Source organism: Tyto alba, unplaced genomic scaffold, assembly GCF_018691265.1.
Source record: "Tyto alba isolate M040663 unplaced genomic scaffold, T.alba_DEE_v4.0 Super-Scaffold_1000006, whole genome shotgun sequence".
NCBI classification, from domain to species: domain Eukaryota; kingdom Metazoa; phylum Chordata; class Aves; order Strigiformes; family Tytonidae; genus Tyto; species Tyto alba.
The window spans coordinates 7,340,134-7,353,136 of record NW_024881272.1 but is presented as its reverse complement, the minus strand read 5'-3'; the positions used below and the strand labels follow the sequence as shown (position 1 = coordinate 7,353,136).

The window sequence follows — 13,003 nt, the reverse complement described above, 5'->3', positions numbered from 1 at the left end:
TTTTCGCTCGCTTTTCGTTGTTTTTATTTTTTTTTGGTTTTATTTTTCGCCTTTCGCCGGCAGCCGCAGGGCAGCCCCCCGGACCGGGATGGGGGGCTCCCTGGGAAGCGAGGCCGTGTCCACAGCCGCGGCCCCTGCCCACCCCACGGGAGACACGGCGGGGACGGCTGCAGCCAGCCCTTACCCACAACGAAAATCCCGGCTGGTCCCTACGGGCGGGGGCTATATATATACATATATATATATTTTATTTTTTAAAACACAACGCAGAGGGAGTATAAGGGGGGGTTGTTGGCCCTGCACACCCACCCCACCGCCGCGGCTCGCCCTTGCTGACAGCGCTGTGCTTGGAAAATACCAAGCGGCGCTTGGAAAATGCCGCGCAAGCCGGCGCCCGTCCCCGCTGCCCTCCAGCCGCTGGGCTGCTGCTTCGCAGCTCCTTGCGCTCCCGAGCGAGGGACGGGCTGTCCGGGGGCAGCCCTGCGCCCTGCCCGGCCCGGATCGGGCCCGCCACGGGGCTCGGGGAGGAGGGGACCGGGGGCTCCGCTCTGCAGCCCCGCACGCACCCTCGGGCTGTTTGCGAACCGCGATGCTCCGGGGCAGGTCGTCGGACAATTAAATCGCCCGATCCCCGAGCAGTTTCCCGGTGTCCCCGCAAACCACGGCGCCGGCCACAGCTCCGACGGGACGGACGGACGGACAGACGGAGGGCAGCTCAGCTACCCGCCGCGCCTCTCTCCCCGTCCACCGGAGCCCCGTGCTCAGCCCCCACCCCCCTCACCCCGCGGCAGGCGATGGGAAAAGGGGGCTCAGCCCTCCAGCCCGGCTCCCCCGAAGGCAGGCGGCGCAGCGCGGCGAAGGGCAGCTCGCCTTTCCCGGGACGCGGTTAGAGGGGAAAACAAGCGTTTTCGCACGGCGCCTCCGAGGGCATGAGGGACGCAGGCTCCCCCGCCACCACCCCCCCGGGGCACGGCGGGGAAGGTCGGCTGGGTCGAGCGGGACGAGCCGGCGGCCGCTTCCCCACGGGAGCCCCCTCGGGGCACGGCACCGGCCGCCGCGGCTGCCCCGGCCGCTCGGGACGCGTGGAGCGGCCCCTCGCCCCGGGGAGGGATGGAAAGGTGGGGTGGGTGTTTGGGGGGGGGTGTGGGGTGGAGGTGGGGGGTGCCCCCTCACTTACTATCCTGCTGCGGGGTGTCGCTGCCGCTGGTCAGCCCAGGGGACTCCAACAAGCTCCGGCCGGGCTCTCCGCCGCCCTCGTCCGCCTGGGCGGCCACCATGTCGCCCGCCTCCTCCAGGTCCAGCAGGTGACTCACGGAGAAGTTCTTCTTGGCTTGTAAATTGTCCAGGCCGGCGGGGCCGTCGAGGCGGGCGGGCAGCAAGGCCTGCCTCTCCATAGCGTGGGCATAGCTGGACGCCATGGTGCCGAACGGGGCTTTTCTGCCCTCGCCCCCCCCGGGCGCCCACCGCCCCCGCTCCCCCCCAGCCGCCGGCCCTTCGAGGAGGGATGCGCAAGGACCGAAAGAAAGGGGGGGGGGGAGGGGAGGGGAAGAGGGGAGGGGGAGGGGGGGGGGGGAAACACACACCGGGACGGGACCCGACGGCGGCGGGAGGGGAAGCCCGAAGGGGAGAGGGTAGGGCCGGGCTTAAAACATGCCGGAGGGGAGAGGCGGCTCGGGGCGCGGGGAGCTGCCGCCGGCCGGGAGGCGCAGGGTGGCTGTGGGGCCGCTGGGGCGGGTGCGCCCCGTCCCTCCGCCTCCGCTGCCGGCGGCTCTCCCCTCCCTCCCTCCCTCCCTCCCTCCCTCCGCCCCTGCCCTCCCCTCCCCTCCCCTCCCCACTTCAAACGGCGGGGGCGGCTCCGCGGCGCTCCGGCCGCGCCGGGCACCCGGGGGAGGGCGGCCCGCGGGGCCCCGCCGGGACGTGGCACCGGAGCGGTCCGTACCCCACCCCCCCCCCCCCGCCCAAAACCGGGACGGGAGTGGGTAGCGCCGGCCCCGCCACGCTCATTAGCTCCTGGTGGGGGGTGGCTGGGGGAGCCCCCGGTTAGGGGGTGAGAGGGGCATTAAGGGGATATAGGGAGGCGGGGTAGGGTTCCCCATCTCTTGTCACCCGGAGGGGAGGGTAGTCTCCCGGGGCAGATGGAGAGAAATAGTGAAAATGAGAAATGCAGATGAAAAGGTGACAAAGAGAAAGGGAAGAGAAAGCGTGAACGGGAGAGAGGAAAGGAAGAGGAAAAAATACCGAAAGGGGAAGAAAAAGTGCAACAGAGAACTAAGAGAGAGAAGATGGACCAAAAGGAGAGCAAAGCAAAAAGAGCAGAAGAGAAAGGAGGGGGGAGGAAAGGCCAAAAAGAGAAACAGCAAAGAGAAAAAGACAAGAGGAGGAGGACGCACTCAGAGCTCCTCAGGCTAGCAAGCAAAGAGGTCCCAGCAGTTTGGCCTGGCCCCTGTGACCAAGGACAGGTAGAGGTGCAGGGAGGTGCCCCCAGCCCCTCGGTCACCACAGACGGGCCCCAGGGCTGGCGGCCAGGGACAGGGTCCCGCGGGCCAGGAAAGGCCGCTGCGTCCCGGTGGCTGGAGCCTGGGCTCCGAGCTGCCACAGCCAGCCCAGAATTTCCATCCCCCCTGATCTGGGGAAAGAACATTTGATGCCATCAAAGGGCTCCAGATTGAAAACAGATGTGCTTCCCCGAGCCTCTCCATGCATTTAATTAAGGCACAGGCATGGAGGAGACATTTTCATCATTAGTTTGCTTTCAGGCCCCCCCCTCGGGTCCCAGTTTACCCTTTGCAGTCTCAAAGACCCAAATGAGCATGGCAGGGCTGTGGGGCTCTGCTGTCCCCGGCTTGGGGGCGAGCAAAGCTGGTGGGCACAGGCTGGAAAGGCCAGGAAAAGCAGTGGGGCAAGGTTGAGTGTGTATGCAGAAGTGTGTGGGTGTGTATACACCCAAAACACAGTGTGTACATCTACATACACAGTGGTGTGTGCCTTATGGCACACACAGTGGCATGGCCCTTTTTCTGCATGCGAGGGAGAATTTCTGCGTGATGTCCACACGCTGGATGGGGCAGGAGCTGTGTGTTCTCATGGGCGTGTGAGGCTGTGTCGGGCTGGTTTTTGTATGCTGACATCTCGTACCCTTGCTCTCAAGGTCTCCAGGTTTAGGCACAGCAGGGAGGGGTGGGTGTATGCACTTCCACGCTCTGAAGAATGGTTTATCTGTACGTACCCCTCTGGGCTGCCCAGCACATGAAACACCATTTTCTCCACCTTTCCCAGATAGATTTGGCTGCCTTCTTTCTTGGTGAGCTGGTTTCCACCCTCTTTCTCCCTCGTCTCCTTCAAATGGATGTTGCAACTGCCCTGGCTTTGCTGAGTGGGTGCTGCCGAGTCCCAGCCATAAACATCCCTTTCCCCTGGCAGTAGGGTCTGCTCTTAGCCCCTGGCAACCTCTGCCATGGGGGTGACAGCAGTAGGTACAGAAACTAGAAGAAGAGCTCCCTGTGCCACTTTCACCAATACCCTCACTGATATACCTGGTAAGAAATATTTCTTCTTGGATCTCCCAATGCTTAAGGGCAACCTTCAGAGAACCTTCTCTCCCAGCCTCAGAGTTTGGGAATGCAGCCCAGTACCAGCAGATGCCCCGGAAAGATGGTGGGTGAAAGCATGTTGGTGCTGTGGGTGACCACATCAGCATGTGTGGATCTGCTACAAAGGGAGAGTCTCGCCTGCAAGGCAATAAAGGGGCCCAGCTCCAAGACCAGCTACTGTGGCTTTACCCTGAAGTGAGCCATGGGTTCTCCCCAGAGTGCAGGGCAGCTTGAGGGAATGGGTGGCATGGGTGAAGGGACCTTGCCACGTGAAGGAAGTCAGTCACATGAGAAGAAAGCGATGGACTAAGTGGCACAGAAACATCATGAGCAAAAGACAAACAGAAAAGAAAGAATCAGAAAGATGAGTAGAGGGAGGAGATGGAGGACATGCTCTCTGAGCTCCTGGGTGAGCAAGCAAAAGGGTCCCGGGGGCCCTATGTAGCTGCAGTTCTCAGCTTGCCACTAAAAGAGAAATAGGACCATCTTTAGCAGGACAAGCATGAAACATCCCTTCGTTAGCTGTTTTCTTTAACTTGATTCAAAGTTTCAGAAAACTTTAGGTTAGAGTACAGGCAGATATTATCACCTTACCTGAATGCTCAAGGGTCTTGCCTTCTGGTGTTCATCTTCTCCCCCTCCAGGCACCAGCTGTGCAGGCAGAAGAGGACGGGGCACTTGCCACCCATCCTGGATGCATCAGTTTCTTCCTGTGTGAGCATCTAACAGCCAGCCCACACACTCACCCTAGAGCCTCCAGCAGCTTCTGCAGAATCAATAGCCATAGGACGGGAATGAGCCACACCATGGCCTGCTGTAATCCAGAGATCTCAACACACTTCCCCCCGTTTCAGATGGGAAAACTGATGCAAAGGCAGCTTGTCCTCAGCATCAAACCTAAAGCAGAGGTGACAGGATACCTGAGCTCCCATGACCCCGAGGCTGGGAAGGACTCCCATGCCACACACGGCCCCTGACAGCAAATGAACATATCATTTCAACATCCCACAGGCCATCTAGTAGTCAGTTAAACATCTATTCTCCACCTCACCACTGTCCTGGTGTCAAGCTGGACAGGTAGCTCCCATTTCCCACCATCCTCCCAGCCCATCCTTCTTCTCCAACATGCGCCTGTCTGGCAGCTGCTTACAGCCCTGCTCCTCCACCTTCCCAGGCTGTCCACCAAGCAAATGCCTCCTGCTCACACTCCCAGCAAGGCAGGGACCTCTGGGCCTCTCCTGCCAGGGCAGGAAAGAAAAAAAGCCCAAAGGTCCTGAAACAGCCAGAAATCTGCTAGGTAAAGCACCCACAACTGAAAGGCCAAATCTCACACTGCAGACAGCAGCCAGACCCCAGTTTGGTCTTTCCTGCTCCCAAAAGTGGTTACCATTTTGAAGGACACCAAAGAGACTCACCAGCTAGAGCCCTGCCCCAAAACTTATCTCCTACACTGTGACCATATCTGATGCTCAGAAAAGGTGAGGCAGAAACCACAAACTCTCCCATTCTCCCTCCCCCAGTTGCATATCAAGAAGGGGAATACCAAAGATCTGCACCTCTGCAGATGACCAGCACATTTGCTTCTGCTTTCTTTTCTCTTGGAAAATTACAAGCTCAGTCTGCAGTGTCAGTGAGAAAGCCCCTGAATTGAGTATTTGCTCCAGTACTGAAATTTCCCATGAAACTCAGCACTAGCAGCTCCTGTGGTTCCCAGCTCCAATACATGGGCTACCCAAGTATGCTATAAGCCCTCAGAAACATTCCCCTCACTTCTGCATCTCTCTGAACAGGGACTTCCTAGCACTGCGGTCTTGGTGCAACAAGGTACAACAAACAGGAGCTGACAACTTTCTCAAGGGCCTTGCAGCCAACAAGAAATACTCAGAGCAGACGAGCAGCTAGGCAGCAGCAACATCCCCAAGGCAGCTCACACACCTTGTAGTTGGTATTAGCAGGATGCAGGAAGACACCAAGCCTCCCACTGCTCTACTCTGCTCCCACATTCAGTCCTTCTGCACCTACCACCACATCACATGCTTTTCCCAACCTGCACTACACGCTTTCTCTCAGGTGCCCTAAATATCTTCTCTTCTACCTGAGTTTAAAAAAAACCAAAACAGGCAGAAGAGCCTGTGGAAGCTCTGACACACAGGTGTGGATCCTCAGCTAATAATGTCATGGCACTCAGGTGAAGCATTTTGCCCAGTGAGGGGAAGTAGTTTGGGTCTTTCTTTCCTACCTTATTTTCATTAAACTTATCAGCATGTAATGTCTTAGAGCCCTATTTTTGATCTGCCAGATTTGTTTCGTCCTAGCAGTTTAAAAACACTATTGCAGGAGGGCAGCAGGGAGAAGGAGGAGCTAACAGCCAGTACCATTGCACAAGCGTGTGCTTTTAGGAAACCTAACCAAAATGCACACACAATTTATTACCATTCTGCGCTTCTTGGCCTTAACTGTGCAAGGTGCTCAGCTATTCTAAGACATGCTGGGTACGCTCCAGCACTGCTCTCTTGAGAACCTTGATGGGATGTGGGCGGTTTAGGTAGGTGATTCAGGGGCCATGAATGCTTGTTCCTCTCCTAGGGCCATAGCAGCATCTACTTTGAAGAGGGAGTGCTCAGAGATAGACCTCCATCCCTTTGCACCCCAAAACATCAGCCACAGCTCCTTAGGGGCAAGCTGATGAGAGGCATCAAATAAGAGCATCTCTCTGCTGTTGGCCACTTCTGTCCCATCCCTTGCCCAGCCCAGCGGTATCCCCACTGCTGGAGTCTTGTTGCTGATGCCCAGGTGCTGGGGAGCCAAACCAGAACTCTTTCGCCCTGGAAAGTTTTCCTCCCATTGCTCTGCCATGCTGACTCGCTGAAATGCCTGGTCTCAAGCCTCTTTGCACTTGCTCTGCCCAGGGCTGGATGAGAACTACACTGAACTGGAGGCAGACAGCACCTGTAGGAACATGTGTGTGCATATAGGTGTATCACCTTACATGTGTGTGAGCGTTTGGGTATCTATGCACACATTCAAGTCTGGAGCCAGACCTCTCCTGCACAAACTCCTGCTATACACTTGGGCCAAATCTCCCTCTTTTCTTCCTTTCTTCCCCACATAGAAGTCCGTTATTAGATCTGTGGGGATCAGGTAGTCTATAGTCATTTCAAGCTGTAAACTCAACATCAGGGTTTCTTTTAATCCCAAACATCTTGATATCATCTGGAAATGCCATGAGCAGTTTATAATTAGGGTTTAGCATGCAGATTAATACCAGCAGCTCCAGGGTGAACAGACCATCAGAGTCTAATCAAAGCTTAAATGGGGCAGCAATTTAAAACTGAGATTTATTATTCCTCTGCATAATATTTTGAACGAGGGGCTGAGTTCACATCACACACAATCATTCCTGGAAGTGCTATCACATCTCCAGTCAGAGCGAGGTGGCTTGTTACTGGTTCATGGGGGTGATAAATACTAGGCTGCGGGAACTTATTTAGGAATATTGCAGCATTGACACTGTACAAGATTTAGAACCTTAGGCAGGAGAGCACTTGCACACATGCACAATGCATGGGACTCCAGCCCCACGTGGATGGTGGGGCAAGGCCATGCACTTACATTTTTTTTTGCTGGGTACCAGTTGTAATGAGAGGGGTGGCCCCAGCACACCGGGTAAGGGATTCTCTGTTTGCCATCTCCTCTGGCCACATGTGAGGGGCAGGGGGTGAGGAAGGGTGGGAAAGTATGTGGTACCCAAGGAGGGGATAAAGCCACCTCACAGCAACAGAATCATCATGGCAACTGGCACCATGTCACAGGCTTGGTGGCATGGTCAGCTAAGGGTTGGGGAGGGAGTCCTGGGCCAAAGGCCAGGCATGGAAATCTCCTCCTGAATGACATTTCTGCAGAGTCCCATCTGCATGGCTCCTGGGGCTACCCCCAAGTCTCAGAGGTTTGATTTTCACGGTAGGGGCATCCAAGCTGTCTGTGCAGCACCTGGGTTGGAGTTTGCACTAGCAGGGTTCCTACCTTTCCAAATCTTCCCTGCCCAGACCTCCCCCACCCAGCTGGGGCTGGAACCCTTCCCTTGCCTTGTCATTTATAAAAAACAAGTGGAGAAGGGGGCTGGGAAAGTGGAAATTTGTTCATCAGTTTGTCTGTACAAGTCCCAATTTTTAGATTTCAAGACAGACTGAGCTTCAACAGTTGCCACCTCGCTTTCAACAGAGATGACAAGCACATTCACCAGCTGGCAATGGCAAGAACTAGTTTCCTATTTTCCTTTTCTATAAGCTTTCCACCAAGTGGAAGAGGGGCTGTGAGGAAGGGAATGTCCTCATCTCCAGCCTGGATGGTCTGTGGATCTGAACTAGAGTTCAGCTCTTCACTTCCCTGGCTTTGCTCTTGCTAGGGATGTCCGTGTGGCTATCAGCTCTGCCTCTGGCCCCGGAGGCTGCCTCTGCGGGAGGTGTGCGCCACGAGATGCTCCCAAGGATCAGCACCATGTCTGAGGTGGAGGCAGCAGATGACACACATCGTGGCCTTTCGAGACAACTTAAGACGGAGGGGGTTCATGGATTCCACCAGGACAGTGCAGCAGTATCAGCACAAACATCTCCCCGCCATGGCTTTGCTCCAGCGGCCAGGAGCTGCGTCAGCACGGGGTGACGGGACACAGTCCTGCGGCTGGGTGGCATTTGTCTTCATCGTGCTAAGCCTGTTCTGCTCCCCTCAAGGATTTCAGTGGGCTTACCTGCCTCAGGAGCCAGGGCTCTGCCTGGTAAGAAACCAGGCTGTGGCCCTTTCAGGTTGCCTGCTCACCTACCATGGCTACCTGGGGCACTGAGATGGCCACCAAGGACCATCCCCCCCACCCCGGCCAGCTAAATAGCACTAGCCAAGCTAAATTAGGGCTAAGCCACGTGTTCCCAAGGGCTCAGATTTGAGCTGGCTCCAGAGCTGGCTGCTTAAGGAGCCACGGGTTTGGATAAGCCAACCGTTTAACCGGGGTTTTATTACCAGGCAGGGTAACAAAAGCACTCAGAGGTCACCCGGGAACTTTAATCAGGACCGAGGGTCACTGGATAGCAGGCTAGGTGGGAGGAGGGCAGGGCCCAGGGCACGCAAATAAATAAATAGATGTATTGAAACCACCTCCATTCCTCCAAGGGATCTCCTCTCTCTCTCTCTCTCTCCCCTTCTTCATGCACATTATAAAGATCTCTGTTCTTTATAATCAGACGTTCAAATGGCCCTAATTTCCCCAGCAGAAACTCCAAGATATCCTGCAAATGTAGCCGAGAAGCTTATCCACAAGGTTTGGTTGTGTTTTTTTTTTTTTTTTTTTAAATCCCTCACTGCTGGAGATGAAAGTTCAGTCTGCTGGACTGCTCTTGGGCTGGATATCAGATATCCCTAACCCCGGAGAGAGAAAGTGTCCCACCAGCTTCTCTCCCCTGCAGGAAAGCAAGAAAAAAAAAAACCCAACCCTCCCATAATCAGAGTCTGGGCAGACAAATTGGCACCACTGTTTTCGTCTTTTCTCCCTCCACCCCCCTTTCTGGAAGAGGACTAACCCTTCGGAGCACAGTCACAACTCACAAATATTTGTGGGTATTATATTGCAAGAGGGAAAAAAAATCCAAAGGAAGGTAACTGTTAAAAGCTTAGGCCCTCTCCCATGGAAAGCAGCTTTATGCATGTCCATAAATCTCCTTTGTAAGTGGTCATTAAAGTTGTGTCTTGTTTAATTTTTTTTTTTAATCTCGTTTAAACACTTTTTCTCATCTTGCAAATGAATGATGTCATTGGCAGGACCAGTAATGAACTGAAAAAATCAACTTTTTAATGTTTTGGGGGCTCTCTGAAAAAGCAAATATTTCAATACCAGTCTGCTAATCCAGCCAAACACTTAAGCATGTGCTTAACAACCAACTTGTATTTAAGTGCCTTGCTCCCACGGGGACATCTGTCCACACTCATCTTCATACACGAAGGATGTGCTTAAAGCGACGAGCGTGTTTAAGCTGTTGCAGGATGAGAATCCCGAGTCCCTGGGCCTGGCTGCTGAGCTGTTGATCTCCTCATTGCACAGGTAACACAACACGATGGAAACCCCACAGCAGCGGCACGTGGGTCCCTCTCCTTCTGCAATCTTGAGGCTGATGTCCTCAGGGTTTCCTGCATTGCTGCTGTCTTTCTAACAGACAAGCCCACCTCTTCTTTTTGCCCGCTGTTCAAAGGACAAGGCTTTCTCCAAATGCCACAAAGCATGATCATCACTAACCTTGCCCAGCCCTTTGCTTCACAGGTATGCCCTTGACACCCAAAACACCGTTTGGTTGAAACGCTCCTCGCCGGATACTTGTGTTGTTTGGTTTGGGTGCGTGGCTGGGGTTTTTAGGTTTGTTTTTTTTTTTTTTTTTTTTTTTTTTTTTTTTTAAGCAGTTTTAATGAAGTGGAAGCAAAACCGAATAGCAGGCTGCGCAAATGGGGAAAAATAAATGCAAAACTTGAAAATGAATAATTGGCATGGTTTTAATTAAAAAGCAGTTAACTGTTTCGGGGTGAAGAGCATGGGTTTGGGTTGACATCATCTGAACCCTGGAAAGAGCACGTTAAGCTGTTCACCATGCTGCGGGTTAAGAAAATGGGAAATAAATACATCCCAGCCACTTGGAAAACTAAACCATCTTTAGGGCTCAGCTGTAAACTTTCTTCAGCAATTTATTAGTGTTCCAGAAAACACTTGTTGAGTAGCCTTGGCCTGTAATAAATATCAGTCCTTGTTTGTTTGTTTTTGTAATGGGAACAAAACCACATCTTTTTCTTTCTAAAGTGAATAATTTAATTACATGGCAAGAAACACATTCATTGTCCAGAATACCCAGAGAAGATTGCCATGAAACTTGCCGTTCAGTGGAGAGAGGAGGGGAACAGACCCAGCTGATACCCAGAATCGGTTTCAGGGCAGATTTCCGTGTTGGCACGTCCACTCACGCTGGAGATGACGGTAGCACCGGGACTGTCGTTACAAACAGGAGGCGGAGGCGGGCGCCTCTGCGTAAGGCAGTTCTTACCCCGAAGGACGTGGAGCATCGGCGGACGTGAACGCAGTGGGAACGAGGGGCGGTGAAGGGAAGGGACTTGCCTGGGCCACAGAGCAGGGCCGAGATGGCAGGGGGAGCTGAGCTCCAGCCCTCCGTTCTCAGCCTGCTGTGTGTGCTCATGGATTTGTTGTGATTTCCTCCAGAAAAATGCAAACCCCAGGTTTCTGCCTGCGGTGCCAGCAAGGAGTCTCTCGTGTCCGTGTGTCAGCCCCGCTGCAAGAGCCCCGCTCAGCTGCTTGCTGACACGTTCTGTGTGCAGGGTAGGGGCCTCTTAGGGACCAGTTCCAGTAAAATGGGTGTTGTTTGAAGGCAGAAAACCACCTCTGTCCTGCATCTCACATCTGATGTCATGCTCTCTCTCAAACCTAGTCCAGGCCAAAAATACCAATGTTTTCTTCTAGAGGCTGAAATGCTTCAACATTGCTTGCTCTGCAGGCCGTCACCCCTCTGTGGGGGCTTGTCCTGGCCTCAGTGGCAGGAGGCAGAACGTAGCCATGATCAGAAGTACGTCTGGAGGCGATACCCTACGAGCACAGGGAGTGCTTGTGAGCATCTGTCCCCTTCTGCACCCCCATTTTTGGGACCCTGCCTTGCAGAAAGAGAAACAGGAGTCAATCCTTTAAAATCAGTCCTTGGTGGATTTGGTTCACCCACCCTCTGCAAGCAGCCTGGCTTTGTGTTTAATGCTAGAAAAGTCTCTGAGCTGACATAGCTGAAGGGGGGTACTATCCAGATAAGCAATTACCCAGTGCGCTTTCCCAGGGACAGCCCAGCAATTATGGTCAGCAATAAAGAAATCTGATGGTTGTCAAAACACAGACCCTCCTTCCTCCCAGCTCTTCTTGAGGGGCACAATTAGCGTGCTGATGTGATTAAAGCCACGTTCGGCTCTACGATAGGAGAGCCAGATGCACCCAGATAACTCCGGCGAAGCCAGCCGCTCGAAACCGAGGCGTTGGTTACCTGATTTGTAGCCAATCAAGTAGAAATCAACCACTCCTGTCCACATAGCTACATCATGCCGTTAAACAGCCAAACCCTCTTCTCTTACATGTTTTAGAGGGAGATGAAATCCATATGGACCAGAGAGCGAGCGCAGTCTAGGGATGGAAGGAAGGACAGAAACAGCATTTCTTCAGGACAGAAGACAATGGAAACGTTTCCACTGATTCCAATAGGTTCTGAATCAGCGGCTGCAACCAATTTTCCTCCTAAATGGACTTCCATATGTCTAAAAAAGTCTTGCAAGCACTGGAATTTGTTACAGAACAAACCTGTACTTTATTACTCTGCTCCCCGATTCCAAGTGTTTCTCCCTTTAAATTCCTTGGTCAGCCATTTCTGGGCTTCAGGGTTCGCTTTCGAGAAATGCATTCACTTGTAAAGCAAAAATTTTCCATGAAACAGAGAAAAGTCTGCCCCCTCTGCCCTCCGACTTCACTTTGCTCTGCTGGGAGCTTGTGTCTTTGATTTCATCAGAAAAATAAGTAGGTTTATGTGCAGAGGAAAGCACGGGGAGGAAATCAAGTTCACCAGACCTGAAACCTTCTCTACTTTACAGATAGCCTCTGAAACACAGATATTTGGGCAACAGCCTAGCAAAGTTGATTTTTACCAGGAATTTTCCGTTTTCCACTTCTCTAAAAACAGAAGAGATTTTATTTTGCCCTCTTTGTGATGGGCATCTTTAAACTAGAGATTTTTCTGTTTCCTTTTTTCATTAAATCAAAACAAAAATTGGCAGAAGTGGATTTCTTAATTTTCATCAAAAACTGTTCTGTAAGGAAAGAGAGTCACTCTTATGCCCATGATATCTATGCTATGTACTACATTTAAAGGGATTTAGGAACTTATGTACCATTTTCAATAGCTACTTAGGCACTACAAGGGACATTTGCATGACCAGCTTCATACCCATATTCCGGTACTATCAGAAAAGTTTAAGCAGTTAAATACCTTTTATCTTGCCCTGAGGTGTCAATGAAAGCCAGGCTTTCTACAACATCTTGAAAATACGGCTTAAGTTCCTAAAACCTAATAGAATTTTTAGAACTTGCTCCTAATGCTATACTAACACAGCCATAAACATTATAGTTTTCAAATTCATCTATCCAAGCAAAAATATTTTCTATTTCCTTGCAAGAATGAAAACACAGGAAGAAAGTTTCAAAGCAACTCCCCCAAGGAACATCCCTAAGGCCCCATTTAATTCTCAATTTTGAGAAGATTCTAAGCTTCCAGAGTATTATTTAGTTGATGTTAACTTTAGTTTAAGGGTGTTGTTTCAAAATGAAATCTCAAAACATTTCA

At 52.5% G+C, this 13,003-nt stretch overlaps 2 protein-coding genes across 2 annotated transcripts in view; both read right to left on the bottom strand.

Moving 5' to 3' along the window:
- PRRX1 (paired related homeobox 1) overlaps positions 1–1,762 on the bottom strand; it is a 43,373-nt gene extending 41,611 nt beyond the window's left edge. Inside the window, exon 1 of the mRNA XM_032998541.2 lies at positions 1,178–1,762. Within this exon, the coding sequence (XP_032854432.2) occupies positions 1,178–1,418 (241 nt within the window). The 5' untranslated portion in view covers positions 1,419–1,762. The remainder of the gene's footprint in view (positions 1–1,177) is intronic.
- A 2,489-nt stretch (positions 1,763–4,251) lies between these two features.
- The window catches only part of GORAB (golgin, RAB6 interacting), a 32,196-nt gene continuing 23,444 nt past the window's right edge, over positions 4,252–13,003 (bottom strand). The window contains exon 5 of the mRNA XM_042784967.1: positions 4,252–4,356. Within this exon, the coding sequence (XP_042640901.1) occupies positions 4,338–4,356 (19 nt within the window). The 3' untranslated portion in view covers positions 4,252–4,337. The remainder of the gene's footprint in view (positions 4,357–13,003) is intronic.